The 24,763-nt window shown below is 46.0% G+C and overlaps 1 protein-coding gene across 1 annotated transcript; it reads right to left on the reverse strand.

Moving 5' to 3' along the window:
• Window positions 1-691: 691 nt before the first annotated feature.
• Window positions 692-24,660, reverse strand: MAT1A (methionine adenosyltransferase 1A). Its single transcript, XM_033148756.1, has 9 exons — window positions 24,269-24,660; window positions 14,250-14,327; window positions 12,521-12,643; window positions 7,432-7,544; window positions 6,451-6,594; window positions 5,750-5,968; window positions 4,572-4,754; window positions 3,082-3,215; window positions 692-1,150 (listed from the first exon to the last, which is right to left on the reverse strand). The coding sequence occupies exons 1-9, from the start codon at window positions 24,366-24,368 to the stop codon at window positions 1,048-1,050; spliced, it is 1,197 nt and encodes a 398-aa protein (XP_033004647.1). The 5' UTR covers window positions 24,369-24,660; the 3' UTR covers window positions 692-1,047.
• Window positions 24,661-24,763: the final 103 nt, after the last annotated feature.

Raw genomic sequence — 24,763 nt, forward strand, 5'->3', positions numbered from 1 at the left:
CTTGCCTTCATTTACACCTCTCCACACAGTGAAGGATGACACTTCCCCGTCATGCCAAGGGGCCGGCACTGTTCCACTTCCCTTTTGGTCTAGGGTACGGTCCACTCTCTTGCTGCTAAAGGCTTGCTTTCATCCTCATAACATCCTTCTAGCAGTTGGAGGGTTTTTTGAAAAAGGCTTACTGACCTAGTATTCCTTATTTTGGTCAGCCATCTCCCATCTGGAACTCCCTTCCCACTTGGCTTATGCATCCCATCTTAGCCGAATGTTCCTCCCCTGACGTGCTAAAGCATTCCCTGAAATCACAGCAGCTCAGCCAATGGGGTGAGGCGTGGGGGCTTGTAAGCAATAGTCTAACATTTTGTATATAAAACAGCCCTGCCTGGAATGGGCTGCGGCAACTTTACCAATATGTAAGCTCATGGATAAACAGCATTGGCCATGTACCCATCTAAAATGTTTTGTCACGAGGCTGTTATAAAAGAGAAAAGAGTTTCCTTTTTTAAAAAAGAAGAAGAAGAAGAAGAAGAAGAAGAAGAAGAAGAAGAAGAAGAAAGAGAATAGCAGACAGGCGAAAGAAAAGCTGACAGAACCCTTTGGGGTAATATGTGTCGAATATAGGCCCCAAAATCCTCTTCCACACCGAGAGTCCAGGGAATATTTGCAGTACCAAGTATTTGCAGAAAGGAAATTAGACCCCATAATTTCTAATTGTCCAGTTGTAGTAAGGAAGCTTATGGAACCTGAGGGAATCTTTTCCTCCCATTTGAACACAAGAACGGAGAGAAGTCGGGCTGAAGGCTGGTATTCCACCGTTTTGATTGTGGGCCCAAGTCCTATGTTGCGCCTTTTCTAAGTGGAACGAAACAAAAATAGCAGCAATAGGAAACATCTTTTGTATGTGCGTGTGGTGAGATGTCGAGAGTACAAACAGCGTCGTCGATTTCCATGAAAACAACTTTTTCTCTATTTTCGAGGATGGTCAGTGGAAGCACCTTTCGTAACAGAGTCCTCTCCCCTTAAGCTCAGGGGTCGGGACCGTGGTTGTTAAAAGGCCAGTTTCTTAGGTACTTCCCAAGAGAATTCGCTTCTCCCAAAGTGGCCGTAACAGGCGGTCCTCTGATAGATGGGCTTCTTCAAATCCAGATCCCTGGTTTATTCAGAGAGAGAAAGAAGAAGTCATTAAGTACAGCTCGATAATGGGCGTGCTAATTTTTCCCACGTGGAACGGAGGCTGCCCAAAATACCAGAGACACGTAATAGGTAATAGCAGCTTCAAAGAACAGCTGTTTTAAAAGCCTAGGATGCCTATTCAGCGAGCTGCTGGCCACATATGTGTTGGGCAGAGCAGCTGCCATGGATATGGCGTGAATGTGTGTGTGCCCGTTCACACACATACAGAGAGAGAGAGTTCCCCCATTCTCTCTGGTTACATTAGCACCTGTTTATTTTTTGTGATGTATCCTAGAAACACCTAGTGTCATTCACTTCATGGCCCATTCTGGCATTGCTGAAGGAACTGGGCCTCTTTAAAGAGGGGCCGCAGCTGACAGGAGCGGGCCAGCAGCAAATCACACAAAGTAAGTGAAGTCTAGAAAAACCAGGAGTGTCCAGGCCTAATGAGCACAGCAACTCATCTCTGGTAAGTCTCGCCCATGTGAAGCAGCTGCTGAGACTGAAGGTCCCTGCCTTAAGTTCTTTCCCCAAGCAATCTGAGACTGCGCTGGCCTGCCTGCCTTTGCTCCTCCCGCTCCATACCCCTCCTGGTCCCTGGGAGACCAGCAGGGAGGGGAGCTTGTCACAGCAGGAGGGGGAGACATCCATGCCTCTTCGCCAGCCGGACTCAGCACAGCCCCTTGGCCTCTCTTCCTGCTTCTGGACTTCTCTCTGCCACAGAATCTCCCTGCTCACTAAGCTTCTGACACCTCCTCCTCCTCTCGGTCTTCTCCCTCTGACCACCCATCACCAATCCCTGGACTCTGAGCCTTCTTCCCTTGAGGACTCCGCAGATGGTGCCTCCCTTCACTCCTCTACATCCAGCCAGTCTATGACGGTAGCTGAGTGGTAGACAACATAACTCATGTTCGATCCCCTGCGTCTCCATCTAGGGATGAGAAGGACTCCTGCCCAAAACACCTGAAAGCCCTGCCAATCAGCGATGGCAATACTGGGATTCTCTAACATCTGAAACCAGGTCTCCCTTCCCTAGCTGGAAGAACTGCACAGCCCACAGCAGACCTTTCAGCCTAGAGCAGTGCTTCCCAAACTTGGGTCTCCAGCTGTTTTTGGACTACAACGCCCATCATCCCTAGCTAGCAGGACCAGTGCTCAGGGGATGATGGGAATTATAGTCCCAAAGCGGCTGGAGACCCAAGCTTGTGAAACACGGAACTAGAGCCTTCCCAGGCAGCAAATCTAAGGTCCCATTTAAAGCAGGTATCATACCACTTTAAACAGCCGCGGCTTCCCCCAAGGAATCTTGGTAACTGTAGTTAAGGGTGCTCTGAGTTGTAAGGAGACCCCTGTTCTCCTCCCAGAACCACAGTTCGTCCTGTGAACCGCCCTGAGATCCTGTGATGATGGCCGTTTATAAATAAAATAAAATATTCTCAGCATGGTTTGACAGTCAAGCCCTGCTCCCAGGGAACTCTGGGAATTGTAGCGCTGCAAGTAACAACTCTCAGCATTCTTAGTGAACTACAGTTACCAAGGTGCTTTGGAGAAGCCGTGACTGCTTAAAATGTTATGATACTGCCTTGGACTCCATAACTCATTTGTTATCTTGCTGCTGTTCTTTGGGGTGTGCTACTCTGAGCCCATTAAGAGCAGCAGCTGAACCCTCATAAATAAGGAGAACTAGATCTCCACTGGAACGTTGCACCATCCTGGAACAGGATTTAGTTGGAAGCAACCAGAGTGGAGAAAGCTGGTACACTTGAGAAAGTGCATTTGCTGTTTTGCTTTCTCGGTGTTTGAAATTCAGTAGTCGATACTTCTGGTTGCTTTGTATCTTCAGTGTGCCAGGGGCGCCGCAGTAAAATTGTCCCTTCAACGGGGAAAGCCCGTTGTAAAAGTGCTTACTTCACGATAGCGCCTGGCCGGAGGTCGAAATTCTGGTGTACGATGTTTAGCAGCTCTTGTTCGGGCTTTGTGGAGGTACCATAAGTGAACAGCGAGATGGAGAGTGGCTCAGCCACGCCAATGGCGTAGGCAACCTATGGATGAAAAGAAACAACAATTAGACCTCTCTGTGTGTATGTGGCAATTGATGACTGAAGCAATGGGTGAAGACTTGCTTGGAGAAATCCATTCTTGCGAAGGCACAACGACATGTGGTGGTGACAGACTTAGGCATATAAAACTGCATCATTGGTGTAAAGCAGTGTTTCCCAGCTGTTGGGCCCCAGCTGTTGATGGACCCCCATCATCCCAGACCACCAGGTCCTGCTAGCTAGGGGTGATGAGAGTTGTAGTAAATCAACAACAGCCGAGGAGCCAAGTTTGAGAAACACTGGTGTGCAGGGCGCACGCGTCTGGTTTTAAAAGCTGAAGCAATGCAGGGCCTCCAGTGGTGCTGTCAGGGAAGGGCTTCGGTGGAGAAATGGAGCGGGACCGCAGGACCACATTGTAGAGCAGTGAACCACACTACACATTGCCATCTGATGAGTGGATTGCCTATGAGAGCATTAAGCCCAGAGCAAGCCCACCCTAAGGGCACTGGAAGACAGGCTACAAGTCAACGCCAGAGCATCTGCTAAGCAGGCAGAGGCTCCTGGGTTCAATCATCGGCATCTCTAGGTAGGGCTGGGAAAGATTCCTACCTGAAATTCCCGGAGAGTCACTGCCAATCAGTGTAGATGCTACTTAGACAGACAGACTAATTGCTTGACTTGCTGTATGTAAGGCAACTGTTAAGTCCAGACTCTAAATGGTGTTTCTCCAACCTGGGTCCCCGGCTACTGTTGGACTACAACTCCCATCATGCCTGAGCATCAGTCCTGCTAGCTAGGGGTGATGGGAGTTGTAGTCCAGCAACAGCTGGAGACCCAAATTGGAGGGGAGCTGAACCTCAAGAATGCAGTACTGAACTTCCTTATAGAATTGTTTCAAAGACTGCTAAGATAACTGTTACATTATCTATGCTTAAAAGAATTCAGGTAAGAAAAGGAATTCAGGTAAGCAGAGGGCTAGAGGGGCTACCGACCTGCTTCTGCATACAGCCGGTTCTTATACACTGAACCTATCAGATACAACTGCCTCAATGATATCCTTAATATAGCAGTTCTCCACAGGAAGCCACATCTCTCAAGCAGGAAGTAGCTGTTGCAGGGCTACAACTACCCCCAGAAACAGCAGCCACACACTTTGCTTCCGCTCTCTTAGCCGTGATACAGTGCAGTTTGTACTTCAGACCCTGCAGCAGGAGGAATGGAGGAGGAGGAGGAAGAGGAGGAGGAAACGTGGGCTTGATGGCTTCAGCATCAGGCAACCACGAATCTGCCACAACGCTTCATTTCCGTTGACAGCTGCTGGGTGAGAAAAGGGCGGAAGAGGACAAAAGCAGAACTTACCTGGACCAGGACACGGCGGCAAAGCCCAGCTTTTACCAAGGATTTGGCAACCCACCGGGCTGCGTATGCTGCTGACCGATCCACCTTGGTGTAGTCTTTGCCCGAAAAAGCCCCACCCCCATGGGCTCCCCATCCGCCGTAAGTATCCACAATGATCTTCCGTCCAGTAACTCCAGCGTCCCCCTGCAATATTGCAATGGCAAGCGTCACTTCTAAATCTTAATGGGATGGCAAGGCGGCAAATGCTACAAAATGGAAAACAACAACAACCTATCAAGAGGCCTCGGAGGAAGATGCCCCAGAAAACTGCCACACATTTCCTCTCTTTAGCCCTGTGTTTCTCAAACTCGGGTCCCCAGCTGTTGTTGGACAACAATTCCAATCGTCCCTGACCACTGGTCCTGCTAGCTAGGGATGATGGGAGTTGTAGTTCAACAACAGCAGGGGACCCCAAGTTTGAGAAACACTTCATCTCAGGACTTAAGATCCTGCCTATTATGGGGAACTATGTGTAGCCCTAAGTAAATATACGTGAAAATAAATGATATAAAATAATTGCAAGTTTACACTGTATATGTATCCTTAAAAGCACCCTCAGAATTCTCTGCAACACACAAGGGTCCCATGGCAGACATGCAAGTTTTTCTCAGCGGCTAAGACAACGTGAAATGGTACCCTGAAATGAGAAAGCTTGAAAACCGCTGTGACGGAGGGAATTTTTTATTTGTTTTCTTTTGGGCATGTACCTTTTGAGGGTATGCCTCCAGATTTGATTTGGGGGGGAAAGTACCAGTCATAACATAAATATGTGTTTCAGGAAGAAGAAGAAGAAGAAGAAGAAGAAGAAGAAGAAGAAGAAGAAGAAGAAGAGTTTGGATTTGATATCCCGCTTTTCACTACCCGAAGGAGTCTCAAAGCGGCTAACATTCTCCTTTCCCTTCCTCCCCCACAACAAACACTCTGTGAGGTGAGTGGGGCTGAGAGACTTCAAAGAAGTGTGACTAGCCCAAGGTGACCCAGCAGCTGCATGTGGAGGAGCAGAGACGCGAACCCGGTTCCCCAGATTACGAGTCTACCACTCTTAACCACTACAGCACACTGGCTCTCAAGAGAGAGCCTAAGAGGAGCAATAATAGATTTCTTCATGTCTAACAACATATGAAGGAACACATATTTACCTGCGGTCCTCCAATAACAAACCGGCCACTGGGCTGAAGATGGTAGACTGTATTGTCATCTAAGTATCTGGGTGGAACCACAGCCTTGATGACATGCTCCTGGAGGGCCTTGCGCATGGCCTCCAAAGAGATGGTCTCGTCGTGTTGCACTGAGATGACAATGGTGTGGACACGCACTGGGATGACGACACCATCTTTCTGGACGTACTGAACCGTGATCTGGGAGCGAAGGAAGCAATTGTGAACTGTAGGGTGGCGGCGGGAGAAAAAGCACACCCCAAAAACTGGCAAACCCAACCCCAAAACAACAATTGCGCCCCCATTTGGGGCTTGGCCCGACTTTGAACGGCTTCCCTGCCAAAAAAATATATGGACAACTCTGCTTGCACCAAGGGGTCTCTGCCCATTGGGGGGCAACATCCTCTTCCCACGGCAGAGACCCCCATGGCCCAACCCGTACCATTCAAGAGGGTCCCCAAGTCCTCCAGAGAGGCTTTTAGAGAAGTCTGCTGGGTAAAGGAGGGAACTTCATTCCATTTACAGATCTCACGTTCCTCCAACCCACGGTTCTCACAGAACAACAAGAATCACTTCCAAAAAACTTAACATGCATAGGCCTCCCAACACCAAAGAATGGTCAAATGGATAGGCCCTAGTTATGAGGAGAAGAGAAATAATCTGGGCTAAACCCACGAAAGTACCTGGGTTTTGGAGTCCGGCCTAAGCCAAGGGAGGACCCCGTTGCGCCTCAGCTCGGCCATTTTGGCATTCAGTTTGTGAGCAAGCATGATGGTGAGGGGCATACATTCTTCTGTCTCGTCGGTGGCATAGCCAAACATCAGGCCCTGCAGTGGGAAAGGAGCAATTATTTTCCATCAGCAAAAAGAAGACGACAACAACAACGAGGACTACTTTTCATGTATTAGCATCTTTAGAATTCGCTTCACAAGATTCTTCCTCCTTTTCCATTCTAGAATCAGCTTCCTCTTTCCTCCTTGATACAGCTCCTCCCTTTAGTGTTTCGTTTTTATAAATGCTATTTTGTATTCTCTCGAGTGGTAGGGCTCCTGAGGAAGCATTTTACATGTTCTCTTTCCTTGTGAGGAGAGAGAGAGTGAATACTGGAGACTTCATCTGAAGATCACAGGGCAGTTTACAGTATAAAAACACAAATTAGTACAGTGGCACCTCGGTTCTCGAACAAAATCCATTCTGGAAGCCCATTCAGCTTCCGAAATGTTCAAAAACCAGGGTGCGGCTTCTCATTGGTTGCAAGTGCTTCTTGCACTCAGCGGAAGCCACGTCGCACGTTTGGGTTTTGAAAAACGTTAGAAAACGGAAGCATTTACTTCCGGGTTTTTGGCGTTTGAGAACCGAAACGTATGACAAACGTAGCCGTTTGTGGCTAAGTGAGGACCTGACCTCTGTCTTTCATCACCAGTTCTGTGCTCCTAATTCTTGCATCGGACTTGAGAGGTGGTAGCATTAAGTGGGGCAGATTTGGCCTTGGGTCTTGTACATGCTGATGCCTGCAATAATTGCTTTCATAATCTTGGTGACTGAATCCTGAAATGCAAGGTGCAAATCAACTGCCCAGCTGCTTACTGGCACTTTTCACCAAGATGAATACTTCCGGTGAATATAAAGATGGAATATTTTTTTAATGTTCTCGCAATGATTACCTGGTCCCCAGCGCCAACCTCTTCCTCCGACCTGTGCAGATGTACGCCCTGGGCGATATCGGGCGACTGTTGCTCCAATGCAACAAGAACATTACAAGTCTTGTAGTCAAAGCCTGCGGAGGAGAATTGGAAGCCGTGAATTGCCTTTCCCCCCCTTCCTTCGAAGCCATGTCCCACAAGACCGCTGGGAACGTTTTTACTAGGTTGCAAACATCCCTCCCCAGCAGGGCTGACAGGATCTAGTTCTACAGAGAGTGTGGCCTTCCAGGAAGGGAAGACTAAATAATTCTCAGAAGGAGCAGTGTTAAAAATGGTGGTATTTTATTCCATTTATTTTAACCACGTTTTTATTGGTTTTACAAATACAAAGAACAAATAAACAAAGAATAAGAAAAAATACCTCCAAATCTCAGGACTTCCCCCCCCCCAATCCCCTTCATGGGGTCTCGTTTTAAATATCTACTACTGCATATTCATCCATAATCCAATTTTTATATTGAACCATATTATCCATGGTAATTTTTACACTACAAGTGAAATCAAAATCCTGCTTTTGTTTCCATCTGCTTACAGTGGTCTCCTAAGTAACTTATACATTTCCCCCATTCTTTTATAAAGTTTTTATCCTCTTGGTTTCTGAGTTTTCCAGTCAGTTTTGCCATTTCGGCATGGTCCATCAGCTAGGTTTGCCAAACGCAGAGAGGTTGTTTAATACGTTCGCTAATTGGCGGATGTCCCAGGCAAGGAGAATCATCCAAGTCCCATGCCTTGAGATCTCTAAGACTGAGCTGGATCAAAAACATCAGAGTCATTTTATGTACCGTATTTTTCACCCCATAGGGCGCACCGTACCATAGGGCGCACCTCGTTTTTAGAGGAGGAAACAAGAAAAAAAAATATTTTTCTGGTTTTCCTCCTCTAAAAGCCCTGTTTTTTTGAGGGTTAGCTAAACGTTTTGCAGCTTTTTTTGCAAAGGGAAAAGCGCTGTTTTTCTGAGGATCAGCTAAAAGTTTTGCAGCTTTTTTTCCAAAGGGAAAAGCGCTGTTTTTCTGAGGATCAGCTAAAAGTTTTGCAGCTTTTTTTGCAAAGGGAAAAGCGCTGTTTTTCTGAGGATCAGCTAAAAGTTTTGCAGCTTTTTTTGCAAAGGGAAAAGCCCTGGTTTTTTTGAGGATCAGCTAAACGTTTTGTAGCTTTTTTTGCAAAGGGAAAAGCCCTGGGGTTTGTTTGGTTTTTTTGAGGGTCAGCTAAAAGTTTTGCAGCTTTTTTGCAAAGGGAGAAAAGCAAAGCTCCTTTTGCAAAGGGGGAAAAGGAAAGAGGAAAAGCCCCATTTTTATGGGGTTCAACTCACATTTCTGCAGCTTCTGAAGGAAAGAGAGCCATTTCTACAGTTTCCAGACAGATAATCTAATTAACCATTCACATGTCGCTGGGGAAACAAACAACCTCCCTCTGCAGCACATTCAACAATGGAGGGCGGGGCTGAAAGGGAGCCGGGACTCATCTCTCTCCCGATCTCTTGCTGATCAGCTGCTGAGCGGGGTCCTTTCAACACCCCTTTTTCTCTTTGTAAAATAAAAAGCACTATCTGCTTTTGGCCCCTGGGCAATTCGGCTCCAGGGACCACCATTCACTCCATAAGACGCACAGATATCCCCCCTTAATTTTTAGGAGGAAAAAAGTGCATCTTATGGAGCGAAAAATACGGTAAAACTGCAGACAGCATATACTGGAGACTAGGATCTGAGGACAGAGGTGAGGGAAGACGGCAGAGAGAGTTCTGGTCCTCTCACCGGCACAGCCAATTTGCTGTAAAAGATTTAGGCCCCCAAGGTCCACTTTACTTGTGGGTGGGGCAGAAATATGATGCCCCCATCACATCTCATTTAGCTCTTGCAGAGTAGATTGAGGCCAAATTTCTGCTACAAATTTCATGGGACCTCCACGATTGATCTCCTGACTTTAAACGAAAAGCAAAACAACCACACCCCAAAATTCAGCCTTAGGAGCAGTAGAAGTTGCGGTGGTGACACTGAACACCGACCAAATGTAGGATGCTGTCTTATACTAAGTCACATCAATGGTCCTGTCTAGCTCAGTACTGTCTGCACTGATTGGCAGCAACATCGCAGGGCGGCTTCTTCTCCCCATCCCATCATCTCAAAACAAATCAGCAGCCTTCTTTGGGTATCAGGTTTTTTTAAAAAAACAAAAAACAAAAAACAAACAAAAAAAACAAAAAAAACCTTGGGAAATCAATCACAAATCCCCTGGGTAAGAGATAATTTGATCCTTAAGGAGCAAGTTCTACGACATGAGAGCATCTATGCAGATTGCAGAAACCCTCTTCGTATATTAAAATGTTGGATGTTTTTTATCATTAAAGTCACCTACAGTGCTGTTAAAAACTCTGAAGCCTGCATTCCCTTCACGAGTGGGACCAAAGAGGGCAGCGTTTCAAAAATGATACCACCGGGTGCAGCAAGGATATTTTACGAAGTACAAAAGGGTAACCCCCCTCCCCAATTTGTTCTGAAACTCCAGCCGGGGAACAAACGGTCAAGTCTCCCTTTTTCCTCACTCGAAAAAGAGCTGCTTTCTCATCATCTGCCCCCCGCCACAAGGTATAATTTTTCCTCTTGGAATAAATGTTCTTTTACTAAGCGCAGGGCTACTAAGGCTTAATGTGTGCCCATGCGTTGTTTTCCAGGAATGAGAAACTGACCGTCTTCGTTCCTGGCATGTAGAACGGCAGCAGAGCCGTCCATGAGTAAAGCAACCCAGCGTGCCAGATGAGCTGACAGGCCTGGGTTCTTCAGCCGAGAACACGTCCCCTTCAGCTGCAACACGTCCCCTTTGGACACTTGAAACTCAGCCATTTCCCCAGCCACACTACTGCACCCCTTCGAGGGGCAGAGAGATGCAGCGGCCAGCTGATTGGGGAATGGAGCCTCTCCAAGGCAGCTGATTGGCTGCATCTGTGGGGAAGGCTCACAAGTAGATCTTCTGCCTGGGAGGCCCATCATCCCCCGCACACCCTGTAAGGGATACTGCTGCCGATTTGTACATTGCAGCCAACATCCCGGGGAAGCAAGCTCTTCGTTAATCACAGAATCGAAGAAGAGTTAGAAGGGTCATTTAGTCCAACCCGCTGCAATGCAGGGAATCTTTTGTCCAATGTGGGATTCCAACCCACGACCCTGAGATTAAGAGTCTCATCCTCTACCAACTGAGCTATCCCAGCCAGTGTGGTTTAGTGGTTAAGAGTGTCGGACTGGTATCTGGGAGACCAGGGTTCAAATTCCCACTCGACTCCAAATCTCGCTGGGTGACCTTGGGCCAGTCGCTGCCTCTCGGCATAATCTACTGCACAAGGTTGTTGTGGGGATTAAAGGAGGAGAGGGAGAACCTTGTAGGCCACCTTAAGCTCCTTGGAGAAAAAGGTGGGAAGTAACTGCAATAAATAAATGAATGCCTTACTCATGCAGTATTTAATCCTTCCCACTTCAATTTCAGTGGGAGTCTGATCTGTTTCCTTAAGAAGCTACGCTCTTGTACATGACCAAAACCAGAAGCAAAGCACCAAACTGACTCTACCACATAAAAGAGAGATGCTAGTGGTTTAAATGATTTACCGTATTTATCGCCCCATAGGGCGCACCGGACCATAGGGCGCACCTCGTTTTTAGAGGAGGAAACAAGAAAAAAAAATTCCTGGTTTTCCTCCTCTAAAAGCCCTGTTTTTTTGAGGATCAGCTAAAAGTTTTACAGCTTTTTTTGCAAAGGGGGAAAAGCAAAGAGGAAAAGCCCCGTTTTTATGGGGTTCAACTCATATTTCTGAAAAATCTTACGGAAAGGGAGCCTTTTCTACAGTTTCCAGACAGATAATTTAATCAGCGAGTCACATGTCGCTGGGGAAACAAAAAACCTCCCTCTGCAGCACCTTCAACAATGGAGGGCGGGGCAAGATGGCGGGGCTGAAAGGGAGCCGGGACTCTTATCTCTCTCCCGATCTCTTGCTGATCAACTGCTGAGGGGGGTCCTTTCAACACCCCCTTTTCTCTTTGTAAAATAAAAAGCATGATCCTCTTTTGGCCCCTGGGCAATTCAGCTCCAGGGACCAGCATTCGCTCCATAAGACGCACAGATATTTCCTCTTACTTTTCAGGAGGGAAAAAGTGCGTCTTATGGAGCGAAAAATACGGTACTATAATAAATAATTTCTGGGTGTGAACCCCACCAGCTCAATCCAGTGTAATGACTAATTCAAACATACCCCCATGCTCAAAACAAATAAACACAGGGCCCTACATTTTTTTGGCTTAAGGAAGTCTACTTTCCTGTAGGTGCCTGTGTATTCTGGGCTTTGCTGCTCTATTGGTGCCCTGTTCATTTCATATTGACATTGTTTCGTCTTTGCTTTGTTTCCATGCGTTAATTGACTGCAACGCATTCTGATGCACTGGGAACAAGCCATGGGCAAAATGACATGCAATGTTAAATGTGTGGTTGGCACCAAAAAATGCCAAATGTGCTTTTATTTCTCTCCCCGGCCCCCGCCCCCAATAACTTTTAAGTGTCCACGCTTCGCATATGGAACTCGCTCGCAAGTGAACTAGGGCAACCCTCCAGATCAGCTATATTTAGGCAACAGGTAAAAACTGAGAATAATGTTACCAGCTGCCACCAGCTAGCAGACCTCCTGATGAATTGCACCGCATGAGTTGATGTAAAAATATAATCTTGGCCTCAGTAAAAAGTCTTAAAGCCTGTTTAAGGCCCGACAACTTTGTGGGCTCAAGAAGTCAAGTATGCCATGAATAGCAGGAATGCTACAAAGTGGCCCAGTGCAAAAGGACATCCACGACTTCAACCCCGAGATAACCTTTAACCTCCTAGTAAATAGTTTTCCCCTTTTCCTTATTAAAGGAGCTGGGAACTTGTCTCCTGGTGGCAGCTAAGCAATCCACAGCACCAATTGCATCAGGCTCTTCCTTGTCCTGGGTAAGCAGGCAAGCAGAGATGGGACTAGTTCTGCAGCTTTTTGGCCAAGCAGAGTGACCCGGCATCATTCCACTGTTTTATCACCAACCTTTAGCTGAATCATCATAGCCTATGTTCATAATTGTGTCTCGGACGATCTGCTGGTAATCCACGACCGCTCTGGATGTGATCTCCCCGCAGAGCAGCACCATCCCTGTTTTACACACACTCTCTACGGGGGAAGGAAAAACAAGTGGGAAACTCTGTTAGGTTGGCTCGAGTATTCATCTACAGTAAGCATGTTATTTGCTCTTGGGTACCTATGACTGGGGACGCGGGTGGCACTGTGGATTAAACCACTGAGCCTAGGGCTTGCTGATCAGAAGGTTGGCAGTTCGAATCCCCATGATGGGGTGAGATACCGTCGCCCAGTCCCAGCTCCTGCCCACCTAGCAGTTCAAAAGCACGGCAAAGTGCAAGTAGATGAATAGGTACCGCTCCGGTGGGAAAGTAAACGGCATTTCCGTGCGCTGCTCTGGTTCACCAGAAGCGGCTTAGAAATGCTGGCCACATGACCTGGAAGCTGTATGCCGGCTCCCTCAGCCAGTAATGCGAGATGAACACCACAACCCCAGAGTCGGACACGACTGGACCTAATGGTCAGGAGTCCCTTTACCTTTACCTATGACTATCTAGAGTGTATACAGTTGTACCTTGGTTCTCGAACGTCTTACGACTCGAACGTTTTGGCTCCCAAACACTGCAAACCTGGAAATGAGTGTTCCGGTTTGTGAGTGTTCCGGCTTCCACAGCTTCTGATTGGCCGCAGGAAGGTCCCACAGCTAATCAGAAGCCGTGCCTTGGTTTTCGAACGTTTTAAGAAGTCGAATGGACTTCTGGAACGGATTCCGTTTGAGAACCAAGGTACAACTGTATACACACTGAGAATAACTCACTTCCCATTTTGTGCCTGCTCATCATACTGCAGTGACCTGCCTCTCTCATGAGATTGTTCCAGGGACCAAAGGCAGATAGGAATAAAGTGGTACCTCAGTTTTTGAGCATCTCGGAAGCCAAACATTTTGGTTTTCGGACACTGAAAACCCGGAAGTAAGTGCTTCCATTTTCGAATGCGCCTCGGTTTTTTCAATTTTCTCCATTGATTTTATTGACTTTGCCGACTGCCCTTTGCACCTCGGTTGTCGAACATTTCGGAAGTCAAACGGTCTCCCGGAACAGATTGTGTTCAACAACAAAGGTACCACTGTACAACTCATTCAATAGTAATTAGACCAGTATCACCCAGCAAAAAAACAAATCAACAGATATGCTCCCCAAACTTTCTATCTACCCAAGGGAAGCTCCCTTGATTTCTCTAAGCTTGACAAAGCCTCTCAAGTGAGAACTTCATCGTTCATCATTCCGCCTTTATTGGCATAATTTAAACAAAAAACAAACAAACACCAAAGTGAGAACTTAAAGTCATAGGGGCATAAATGAAAGCAAAATTGGGTGTGAGGAACCTCATTCTCTGGGCCCACTCCGAAATTATTTCTTTGTAGAGATCTACTTTTATACGCATGGTTGCCAGTTCCTGGGTTCCATCTTTGTCACATTCTGGCATGACCAAGGAATGGAATGCAGTGTATGGAGTTTGCAGGCTGCCCTTGAGTTCTGGGAAGCAGTTTCGAGGGGCTATGCAAAACCTTTCCCCTGATTTTGGCACTTCTGATAGAGGTCCCTGCAAAATATGGGTTCCCCATTCCACCTACTACATATTGCAATTATGTTTGGCTGGAAAGTGCAGAGCAGCCATCATTTCAGACACGGACTCTCACCACAAGCAACCTTGGCGTTGGGATCTTGCTTCAGGTGGGCATCAAGCACGGCATCGCTGATCTGGTCGCATATCTTATCTGAAAGAGATCAGTTGGGCAACTGAGAGAAGAAACCAGAAACGTGCGCCACTTTCGACAGATGGGATTGACAAGCGGAAAGTTTTGTTTACACATTCTGCATTTTATAGTTCTATAATATGGATGCCGCCTGTCCCCACCTAGGAAAATTTCAACAAATTGAATCCATAAAAAAGCCAAGCCATGTGCTACTATTTGCCCAGCAAAAGCTACTACTGTAATCATATGTCTGTTATAGAGCACACAGAGATGGAGAATGACCCGATTCTCATTTTGCGTCTTTCATAATATTGGGACAAGCTACCCTCCCCATGAGATTGTTCCAGCTCAAGGCTTTGAAGGAGCAAAGACAGATCGGAGTAGAATTCACTTCCACCGGTGACCAATGTATTAGAACACATCTTAATTTTTCTTTAAATATCACAAATGTACTTTGAGTCACCTAACTCTAAGCAACCAGTACACGTCGACCCTAAGACGTTAAGACTCTATTAGGTAAGATTAACTTTTACTATACTTCTCGCATATATGTTTGTAAACGTTTAGATGACTTTAGACTGCTGATATGTTAATTAACATAGGGTCTCTCATTATTCCAGCTGAAGAAGAATCACCGAAACAGGGCCTTGTCCTGGCACACAAATTTCACCTGGTATATAAACTTTAAGAAATAAATCTATTCATAAGAGACTTGAAAAACTTGAATCAATTGAATAATCATTGTGGCCTGAGTTCTTGTTTTTCTACTATTTTCTGCATCGCTTCTATCAAGAACTCCAACTTTTTTAGTTAAGACCACAGCTGCCGGCAGAGCAAGTCTCAAACGAATTCCACCACCACCATCCCAGATTGAGATCCTCTAGTTCTCCCAATTCACAGTGGGAAGTCATCTGAAGTATGCCGAGGAAGAGTAAAGTGAGCAGGAGTGGGAAACCTCTGGCCTTCCAGGTGTTGCTGGACTCGAACTCCCTGACCGTTGGGTCATGTTGCCTGGGGCATTGGAGTCCAAGAACATCTGGAGGGCCAGATTCCCCGTTCTTGGTGCAGAGCTCACTTACCCTGAATGACCTGTTTCTGAGGTTGCACCAAGAAGCTTCTGAGGTTGCATCAAGAAGTCCCTCACACATATAAGACTTTTAAATTTCTTAAAACAACTGCTAGTCACAAAAGCTCAAGAAGTGCCCCCCATCTTTCCCAGTAATGCTATATAATGAATTGAAAAGGATGTTTAAACTAATATTTGTAAATAAACAAAACAAACACACAAACAAACCCAGAAGCTTTGGGGGGGGGGATTATAGGGATAGAACTACCTAAACTGTATAGAAACTTATTCATGTATGCTACAGCAGCAAGAATGTTACTTGCCCCAAAGCGGAAAGAAGCAGAAGTCCAAGCAAAGGAAGAACGGATACAAAAGCTTATGGAATATGCAGAAATGGCAATGGTTTCTAGAATAATAAGAAAACAAGATAACAAACTTTTTAATAAAAGAATGGAAATAGTTTATGGAATATTTGCAGATAAATTGTAAATAAGAACATTGCAGATAAGAACGTTGGCAGGATTATTGTAATAACCTGCAGTTTTATAAGAGTATATCTTTAAAGTAGGTGAATAAATTAGCAATTAAGTTAATTTGGAAATGCAGAAGATATTAAATTTAAGGAACCACAGAAAGATGGGGAAAGAAAGTCAAGCTTTGAAATGTTAAAAAGATTGTAAAATTAGTGAAATGTATGAACATGAAAAGCATAAAAAGGGGGGAGAGATGTACCTCCTCCTTCTGCCCTGTTGTCAACCTGGGACACCAGATATTCATCAACATATTGTAGATGGTGTTACATGAGAGGGTCAACCAATGTTAACTGACTAGCGACTTCTCAGAATCCTGACGTCATAGCTGGAAACAGGGAACACTTACTGCATGATACCCTAGCTTGGATCACAGTAACAGCATGCTGCTTGCTACTGGACTGAGTAATGCCAAATATGACGATATCTGATTTAACTTGGGCCGACACAATGCTTCTTTAATATTTTTATTATTGTTGTTAATTCATTAAATTTCTATATTGCCCTTCATCTGAGGATCACAGGGTGGTTTACAATACAAAAACACAAGAATACAGTGGTACCTCGGTTTATGAACTTAATCCGTTCCTGAAGTCCGTTCTTATACCAAATGCGTTGTTAAACTGAGGCGCGCTTTCCCTAATGAGGCCTCCCACCGCCAGTGCCCTTCCACCGTTCGGTTTCTGTTTGTAGACTGAGGTAAAGTTCGCAAACCGGGACACTACTTCAGGTTTTGCGGAACCGAATTGTTCGTAAAAAGGGCCGTTCGTAAACCGAGGTACCACTGTACATACTATCATAACAAACAAAAACCATTCTCCTCACGCACACAGTTTAAAAGGCCATAAGGTAAAGGTAAAGGGACCCCTGACCGTTAAGTCCAGTCATGAACGACTCTGGGGTTGCACGTTGATCTCGCTTTACTGGCCGAGGGAGCTGGCGTTTGTCACTTCTGGTGAACCAGAGCAGCACACGGAAACGCTGTTTACCTTCCCGCCAGAGTGGTACCTATTTATCTACTTGTACTTTGTGCTATCGAACTGCAAGGTAGGCAGGAGCAGGGACCGAGCAATGGGAGCTCACACTGCCGTGGAGATTCGAGCCACCGACCTTCAGATCAGCAAGCCCTAGGCTCTGTGGTTTAGACCACAGCGCCACCCATGTCCCTTCCTTAAAAGGCCATAGATTGTTCAATTAGGCAAAGGACTAGGAAAAGAGGGATGTTTTTGCCTGGCACTGAAAGATATATAATGAAGGTGCCAGGTGAGCCTCTCAGGGGAGAGCATTCCAGAAGTAAGGAGCCTTCTCCAGACCTCTCGTGGAGAAGGCACATGAAGAAGGGCCTCAGACGGTGATTGCAGGGTCCGGGTTGGACATAATCTACAACAGGCACATCCGACTCCCAAGAGATTGTGATTGTGATCTACTCACAGTATAAAAAAACTGGCAGTGATCTAACCATTCTCATTGGAGAATGGACCAGAGTTGTTGAGCTTTTTTGGGGGGAGGGATAGAGATTGCTCAGGGTCCAAGGATCGACCAGTATCAACCAGGAACACCTTGCGATCGACCAGGTGGACATGCCTGATCTACAAAATCAACAGACTGGCTAAGGAGACCGGAAATGAAGATGGCTAGAAGCAAGGATGTAAACTTCCACTGGAGAAGAAGCTCTAGAATTGCCAGGTGGGGGAAACAGAAGCGGAATTTGACATTTCGATAACAGCAAATCCATGTGGATCAGGAAAAAAAAGCCAGATTGGATCATGCTGAAAAGAGACACTCAGTAGTGTGTGGGCAAGCAGGCTGGCAGAGAGGTTGGTACAAGGATTCTCTGCCCTGCCAGTGGCATCAAAGTCCTTGGTGGTGCAGCTAAAACTCTTTGCATGTGTTTCTCAGATCAGTTCTGTACACAGGGACAAAGGCTGCGATCTTAACCCTGCTTATCTGGGAGTAAGCCCCAGTGAATTAAACAGGAGTTGTTTCTGAGCAGACGTGGTTTAGGACTGCACTTTACACAGCCTTTCAGTCATTTTGTGCCCAAGTCTGGTCATCATCAGTGCGGCGAGGAGGCTTTTGTGATGCACGTGAGCCTTTCGGCCGGTCCAGATGTTACTTTTTGCGGTTCAAGCATGCATGATGAAGTTCCTCTCTGGTATGTGCGGGCCATGCTCCCATATCTATGGAAAAGGGCCTACTTGGCAGTGCATTTCCTTAACCAGAGCATGTGCCATGGCGACTTGAGGTGGGGCTTTCTCAATCATGGCTCCCTAAATATGGAATTCCCTCCTGTTGGATATGTTTATTGATGCTTGTTGACATCATTTTTCGTCACCTATGGAAAACACATCCGTTCCATTCAGCGCATGAAGGTAAACAAACACTGTTTGTTGTTTTGGGATTATATACTGTGCTTATTAGGATTGTGATTATTTTGTAGTTTTATTGCAGAAGTTTTTACTTTGTATTATTATCACTTGTCACGTTCCCTGATAACTTTTGCTGAGGGACAGTTAGTGTTAATAAATAATAGTAATAATAATAATAATAATAATAATAATATGAAGTGTTCAAAGCAAGCACTGCTTAAAAGCTTGCACCCTTAGATGTTTCCCGCAACTGTAAATCTGAAATACTTCTCCTTCCCCCTTTTCGTGCCAGTATCCTGAGTGTCCTCACCCCAGAATAGTGGGGGACCACCCTATTTTAACCTAAAAGCCCTACAAGTAGATTAGGGAGAAAGTGACCTACGTAGCAGAGGGCACCCAGTATGCTTTGTGGCTAAAGACCAAAGCACTTGGGATCCGGGAGAACTGTGATTAGACCTTCAGCCCTTTTATTTCCCGTTTTAAAATTTGAATTCAGCAGTGGACAGCTGACTGGGATAGGGGATATAGAGAGAGGAGTAAGCTAGGCTATATCCACATCCTCCTTCAATTCGCCAGCGGCTGCTTTTAATGTTAATTTTAAAAAGCCCAATTTGGCTCTCAACTCTGCTTTCCTCGGCCCGAGTTCAACTAGGGTAGTCAGCTTACAAACTGGCCCTGTCAACTTTGCCTTTAGCAGCAACGAGGTGATCGTGTTCAGCTCCGTGCCATGGAGAAGTCCATGTGCGGGTTATGCCTAACCTCTGCTAAAGGCACAGGAACAAACCAAGCTGGCTTTGCTGCTGCTGTTCCCGGCCAGTTGGCAACCTTACGTCCAAATGACCTTCCATCACATTGGCCCATTTAATCTAGAAGCGATTTGAGTGATGATTGCATCAGGCTTTCTTTGGGTGGACGTGAACGCTCGGCCTTTCAACTCCTAAACGGGTCCATGGCGATAATGGACTTCCCAAAGCCATGTACCACTTCCTCACAGGATTAATGATTAACCAGTGTTTGTACGGTAGGCAGGGATTCTGGAATGGCTTCCGAGTGGGGTGGGGGAAGAGGAGGAGGGGTTAGAGGCCAATATCGGATTGGCTGGGAGGGCAAGCCACCCCATCTCCAGGGGTGGCCAAAAGAAACCAAACACAAAAAAACCCCAGCTGATATCACCAAGGCTAATTGATAATGGACAGGGAGGGGTGCAATTTCAGGACCCTGCAGTGCCGTACCGGCTGTATCTCGGGAACAGAGTTTAGGTGTGAGAGAAGGTGAGCAATAGCATGGAGACGGGGAGACCGAGTTGAGGTTGAGAGAACTTTTAGCTTCTCTGCTATTTTGTAATACTTAAGAACTGTGCCTTTTCAGATCCATCTTTAATATTGGACCCCCTTGACCCTCCCCCCTTTAAAGGAATTCTGAGATCCCCGACAGTAGACAAAATCATTGTGTTGAACTGTTCCCTCCTCAAATCATGAAAAAGGGTCTTGCTCTGTAGTTCTTCTCTTTACCCAACTCCTTCAGGACAAGGGACGCCACCTTCTCAGTGGTGGCCCCAGAGAATGGAAGTCCATCCCTATAGAAACCCACATGGCATCTCTCTCTCTCCCTTTCTTACCATAGGGGAGGACAGCAAAGACATTCTTAATCTAAGTGTGCGTTTGCTGCAACTGTTTTCTGATTCTGCTGTTTTCTGATTCACGCTGATCAGTTTGGGGTTCATAACATCTGTCATGGCAACTATTCTACAGTTTCAGTTAAATGGACTGAAATGCACGGCATCGTATTTTTGTTCTAGATTAGGAAAAGAAACTTGGAATATTTCGGATGAAATTGAAACAGAAGTTAAACTCTGGAAGGAAGGGCGGTGTGTTTACATTGAAACAGTGGCAGCGCCCAATTTTTTATTTTTTTTAATGTGACAACCTGATATTGTCAGAGCCAAGTGAGATGACATCGAGTAGTCTTTTGTCCTAGCTGCCATGTTTGTCCAAACTTGCTGTGTGCGTCACTGGGACACATGCGCTACACTGCTACAAAAAGAGCCTTCCAAGGTTGACACTGCACTTCTCAGAAATCTGTCGCAATAACTAAAACCTGGGTGATTATTTAACTCATTTGACAGCTGTGAAACTTTGCGTAATGGAGCTGTAGCATGATCCCAAGTGTGGGTAAAACATGCTTACTTGCCTGGGGAAAGTAATATGTAAAGACTAGGCGACAATTTTGCAAGTAATTAATCAAGAGGATTGAACAGCACATTCCTAAGCATGTCTTCTCAGAAGTCCCAGAGTTCATTTGGACTTAATCCCAGACATGCATTTAAGAAGTGCAGTCTTAATTGTGGCTCATGCTATGCTGGGATGCAGTTTGTTTCGTCCAGTTTAGCTTTTTCACTATATAATATTGTGCCCCAATTGCACAGACGACCTAAATCAGGGGTAGGCAACCTAAGGACCGTGGGCCGGAGGCGGCCCAATCGCCTTCTCAATCCGGCCCGCGGATGGTTTGGGTATCAGCGTGTTTTTACATGAGTAGAATGTGTCCTTTTATTTAAAATGTATCTATGGGTTATTTGTGGGGCATAGGAATTCGTTCATATTTTTCAAAATATAGTCCAGCCCCCACAAGGTCTGAGGGACAGTGGCTGAAAAAGGTTGCTGACCCCTGACCTAAATGTATTACCCCCACCCCCCAACAAAGGCACGTCTTCACTTCTAAGAACTTTCATCCGGTTTGCTTGCAGAATGGGTCAGTTTATATATTTGGAAGAAGCAAGTGGTAGACATTTTTGAGTCTTACCCAGGAGAAACTGGACTATCCAGTGGGATGCCTGTCTTTGGTTTGCATCATCCACCTGGTCGCTCACCATCAACCCTCCCCTCCCTTAAGGAAGGTGGATAACCACTAGAGGAAAAGTATACAATTGCACATTCCTTCTGTTGACTGCAGTTTGCTCATTTCTCGTCAAGGAAAATACTGTAGGTTTTGCACTGCTCTACTTGACTCACACACATACCACGGATCAGTGACTGGAGGCCACAGGGCCAAATCTTGCCCTCTGAGGTGTACAAGCTGGCCCAGAAACAGGAGACATGTGTGACAGGTCAAAGGAGGGTAGTCATGGACCTTGCAAAACTGTGGCTATCCAGACACATAGACTGTACAGGGGAATTAGTGTATGTGGGGAACACCAAACAGATAACAAACTATACTGTGTTATTTTATTGTATTGTATTGATGGAACTGTGGTTTGCTTCTTTTTATGCTTTGTTATTGCTGTGAGTCACACTGAGCTCAGCTTTGTTGTTGGGGAAAGCAGCATACAAATATCAAATAAACTTGTAGCTCTTGCATATCCCAAACCAGGGTTACCCAGCTGTTGTTGGACTACAACTCCCATCATCACCAACCACTGGTCCTGCTATCTAGGGATATTGGGAGTTGTAGTCCAGCAACAGCTGGAGACCCAAGTTTGGGAAACCCTGTCCTAAACCTACCCTTGCAGCCAAATTATACCTTCTTTGGCTTTCTGGAACACCAATGTTCTCCCTAGAGCATTAGAGTCTTTCAGGCACACATCACTCAGGATCTGAAATGGGGGTGTGGCCAGAAGGCCAAATAATCCCATTGATCTCCAGTTATCAGAAGATCCACTGACAAGCCTCCAAGAATCTAGACAAAGCTTTTTCTTTTTAAAAAAACAACTCATCCTAAGCTGTAAACTTTAAATAATCCTGTTTATTTCAGTGGGAGAGAACTGGGCATGTGTTTAACTTCCCTGTTTAAACATGCTTTAATTTGAGAGTTCAAGGGTTGGACGTACCATTAAGCAGAGAAAGACAGCTTGGGGATTCTAGAGAGGGAACTGGACCTCAAAACAGACCAGTGCACTCTGGCAAAAGGGAACAAAAACCTGGCCTTTCAAATAGAAGAATCAAGGTTGGTTCATACATTTCATAGTTATCACTTATTGACTTATATGTGTGAATGTTGTTGTTGTTGTTCAGTCGTTCAGTCGTGTCCGACTCTTCGTGACCCCATGGACCAGAGCACACCAGGCACACCTATCTTTCACTGCCTCCCACAGTTTGGCCAAACTCATGTTAGTAGCTTCGAGGACACTGTCCAACCATCTCACAAATCTAAGACCACTGACACCACAGAAACCTTTGTCAAGTTTTGTAGTCACTTTGGCCAGCAGTCAGGGATGATGGGGAACTATAGTCTACCAAGAACTGAAGGGCTACAGGTTCCCCTCCCTTAATGTAAAAGTTCAAATGTCATTCTTAGTGTCTATAAATATAATGTAAGAAACAGGATCAGCCAGCGTCTTGGCATCACTGCCACTTAAGAAAAAAAACTGATGGAAGCCTAAGGTGCTGGCGGCCCCATTAACAGGACAAAAAATGGCTCCTCGGTGTTGTGGAGTGGCAGAATTCTCCCGCGGTCACCAGAGGTTGTTACATGCCAAATAAGAAGTTGGCACAAGATATCCAGTCAATGCATCGAGAGGGGGAGCAAATTCTGGTGCGACCTCTTCCCCATCCAACTGAATGCTAATAACTAAACGAGTCCTTCTGTTTTGCTTTAATTCCGCTGACTGTTACATAATCAGAAGGCCTGAATCATGTTGAAAGATATACAGTGCCAAATACACATCTGAGTACCTCAAACAGCTCTAATACGCGTGCATGCATGCACATACACACGCCGGCCTTGTCCGAAAGCTCATTTGTCTGTTTGCATCTGCTGCAAGCACATCGCAAGTCTCAGACTTGCCAGATTAAAACAAACTTGAGCTGAAATGTTGGCACACATCACAACCCGCTGCCTGTTTGCTCCCTTTTCTTAAAAAAAAAAAAAAAAGGTTCAATTAGCCTTGCTTTTTACAATAATTAAAAAAGAGGTGTGGGGAACCAGTCCCTTAGTGTATAGGGAGGAGGCCGGATAATATATCCTGCCATCATGCCCAGCTGCTATGGGGAATGATTTACAGTTTAATGATATAGCAAGCATGTGGGAGAATTCCACAAGGTCCACTGAAATATCAGATTAATGCAGCCCCCAGCTAAAGAGACCAAAGGCGGCCAGTGTTCTTGTTGTGCCCAGTTCTACCGGTGTAGGAACATACAGATCTATTTATTTTTAATAGTTGCACAGAAGTTTTAACTGGGAAGGTGAATCACTTTGGCTTACGAGCTCTTCTGCATAACTCCAAAATGGGAACAGGCCTAATGAAACACACCATCTTAACCATTTTTAAAAAGAGCGTGCACACACCCAACTCTTGTTCTCTGGGAGTCTCACTGCAACAGACGCAGACGTTCAGTATTTTAAATCCCATTGATTTCAAACTGGCTGCAATCCTATGTCCCTTTACTTGGAAGTAGGCTTGGCAGAACTCACCAGGATTTGCATCCTAGAAAACTGCACAGAATACATTGCATGTCATTAACACCAGCGAACCTTTAGAAGCATCTAACTTTGGCTGGATCGTGTCCATCAGTGCCAGATCTGGAGCTATCAAAGCTGTGGCATGGACATTCCTGATGGGGCTGTTCTGAAAGGTCAAATCGCAATACAGAAAGAACTGCGGTGGCTAGCAGTGGTTTTCGAAGCTATGCCCCCTGGGGAATGAATCAGGGTCTGCAATGGCATCTCCGGAGAGGCTGCTTTTAGCTCTCACATGAGTCAATAGCAGAGGAAAAGAAGCCCAAAACTTCGGCGGCGTGCACACCATCAATTTAAAGCACGTTGAAAGCACTTCCTCCGCCCCACAGAACCCTGGGAACAGTAGTTTGTTAAGGGTGCTGAGAACTGCAGCTCGGCGTGGAGTAAACTACAGTTCCCAGATTTGGGGGGGATGAGGGGGACATAATTGAAATGTGCTTTATAGACACACGCACGCGGTATGCCTCCCCCCCAAAAAAAATACTACAGGATCTCCTTGCAACCTTTCAAAACGAGCTGCAATCCCCTGCGCCAAATCCTTACCTGGGTGTCCTTCCCCTACAGATTCCGATGTAAACATGAACGTCCCTTCGTCTTCATTCAGTGTGTGGTCGCACAGGCTATCCAGCGTCCCATTCATCATTTTTGCTCTCTATTCTCCCTCCTTCCTGTTAACGCTTTCCTCTGCGTAGGGAAGAAGAAATCTCCTCGGAGAAGAGCAGCGCCAGAGATCAGACGTTGACAACCTCTCCCTTGGAAAAAGGCAGCAAGGCTGCGCTTTATTTAAACCGGCGGCTTCGGATTACACCTCCCCGAGTGCGTAAAGCGCAGGCTCCCCGAGTGCGCGCCGGAGACGCACACGCGACGGAAACGGCGGGTCTCCCTCTGGCTGGAGCTGTCACCTCCTCCCGCCTCCAAATATATGGAAAAGCGAAAGTGCCTCGGGGATCATGTGAGGAGATCGGGAGAGCCCATTTCCTCGCAGGGGAGAGGGGGAAAGCACGCTCCAAAAAGAAAAAGGAAAGGAAAAAAAAGTGT

Source organism: Lacerta agilis, chromosome 5, assembly GCF_009819535.1.
Source record: "Lacerta agilis isolate rLacAgi1 chromosome 5, rLacAgi1.pri, whole genome shotgun sequence".
Taxonomy (NCBI): Eukaryota; Metazoa; Chordata; class Lepidosauria; order Squamata; family Lacertidae; genus Lacerta; species Lacerta agilis.